Raw genomic sequence first — 2,173 nt, forward strand, 5'->3', positions numbered from 1 at the left:
CGCACAGATTCAGAATAAATGATATTTTCGCCCGGGTCACCTCGCCTTGGTGCTTTTTAAACGCCAAAGGTGCTCGTCTTTACAACATAGGCTGCGAAGGAGGAAATTCATACAAAAAAAAAGGAATCAAGTTTCTACTCAAACTGTAATTTTTTTTGACTAAACCTTAATTAAAATTCAATACTTAGAATCCAAATTGAATTAAGGAATTCTGTTCCTAATTGAATCAAGTAATTCCATTGCTTCATCTACATGCAAGATGTGCTTATATATAAAAATAGCATAAACCTTCTACCAGAGTTGCTTGTAGTTGGAGGAAGTTGTTTCAATGGAGAACTCGAAACTTTCTCTTGGGGCCGGTCGGCAATGGAGGTACGAAACAATTTTCAATGATTATGTTCCTGGAGATATCATGTTAGATATATTTCCTCGGTTACCTTGTGAATCTGTTTTAGAATGTAGACGTGTGTGTAAAACGTGGAGAAATCTTCTCAGACCAGTAGTAGATTATAATCATAGTAATTACAATTATTTTATTGATCGGCACCTCCATTATTTTCATCGTGAACTACAACTTCTAAAACAACCGCTCGATTATGACAACCATTATGAAGATGACGCGTACGATTGTCTTGCGAATGATACAGGTGAGATTAGTTTAGTTTTCACGGGTAATAGCATTGAGAAAGATAATCGTTCGTCTCTATATTACGTAGAATATGATGACAAATCTTGCAAGAAACTTATAAGGACATTCAATATCAGCCTTCCTTCTGAAACGCCATTGATCACGGTTGGTTCGTGCAATGGTTTGGTTTGTTTAACGACAAAAATAAGTAAAAACATATGTGGACGTGTTTATATTTGTAATCCCATCACCCGAGAATGTGTAGAGCTTCCAAGATTATTTGAGAATAACAATGAGTATTGGGATGCTGGAATCCGTATACTCTTTTATGGATTTGGTTACGTTCCTTCAACTAGCGAGTACAAGGTTGTCAGAATCATCTACAAGTTGAATTCAGATAGAGCTTTGTGTGAAGGACAGGTACAAATATACACACTTGGTGACCACTTAAATAGATGGAGGGATAAAAGAGATATTCCTAGCCCTAGGCGTGTATACAAAAGTCATGGTCTCCATGTTAACGGAGCTCTTCACTGGGATGTGTTTCCAGGGGATCGGATGATGTCCTTTGATTTATTAGACGAGGATTTCCACTTCATTGAATATCCACCTAAGACGTTACCATCAGACTGGGGAAGCTTTGTGCTTGCGAACTTAGGAGGACAATTGTGCGTATTCTGTTCGAGAGAGACATCCATAAGCTGTGCATCTGAGGTGTGGGTACTGAATAAGAAGAATAAACTAACTGATATATCTGAGGCGAAAAAAGTACAAGAGGGTAACTCATCATGGACGAGAAAACTTACTGTATCAATGAATTGGGAGATTATGCATCGACCTTTTGCAATCTTCAAGAATGGACAAATATTGTTGTGGTGCAAAGAGAAAAATGTCGTTGCTCATGACCTGAAAAATTTAACTACAACAGAACTTGGGGATCTTGGAATGGCTCGGCCGGAGGAAGATTCTGCAAAACCATGGGAGTGGAGAAATTATGACAAAGCTGTGGCACACTCCAATAGCTTTGTTTCGTTGAGACGACTAGGAGAAAAAACTAGTACGATATTGGATATGATCACCTAGTGGTGAGTCTGGATAACATAAATACAGACAGTAATACTGAAAAAAAAAAGAAAGAAAAAAGAATGGACTTTGGTCTGTCTTTAGTCAGATTATTTATTTTGTTTCCGGCAACGTAGTTGGTCTCTCTTGAGGCCGACCTATTTTTTTGAAATAGAGGTAGTAATGTTATACATATTGATCTTTTGTTCAATAATTGTACGTGCATCAGCTTTCTTCTCCTTTCCCCTTTCTTCGGTGTCTCCAGCTTCAACATGGTCTACTTGATATATATATATATATAAGACACGTTGCACGGCCAAGAAGAATAAGTCCAAGTCTTGATTTCTGGCCATTTCTTAGTGTTTCAAAAGATCTTAGGACAGGAATCTCAAGCCTGCATTCTTGCACTCGGCGCCTAATTAACTCTAGAACTAACGCGTCTATTGAAATAATGGAAGCTGCGCATGGTGTTTGGAATTGGTT

The 2,173-nt window shown here is 38.0% G+C and overlaps 1 protein-coding gene across 1 annotated transcript; it reads left to right on the forward strand.

Annotated features, from left to right (window-relative positions):
- Positions 1-328: 328 nt before the first annotated feature.
- Positions 329-1,711, forward strand: LOC113311236 (F-box protein At3g07870-like). Its single transcript, XM_026560080.1, has one exon. The coding sequence runs from the start codon at positions 329-331 to the stop codon at positions 1,709-1,711; it is 1,383 nt and encodes a 460-aa protein (XP_026415865.1).
- The last annotated feature ends 462 nt before the right edge of the window (positions 1,712-2,173 follow it).

The sequence above is a fragment of the Papaver somniferum genome, chromosome 9, assembly GCF_003573695.1.
Source record: "Papaver somniferum cultivar HN1 chromosome 9, ASM357369v1, whole genome shotgun sequence".
In the NCBI taxonomy this organism is placed as follows: domain Eukaryota; kingdom Viridiplantae; phylum Streptophyta; class Magnoliopsida; order Ranunculales; family Papaveraceae; genus Papaver; species Papaver somniferum.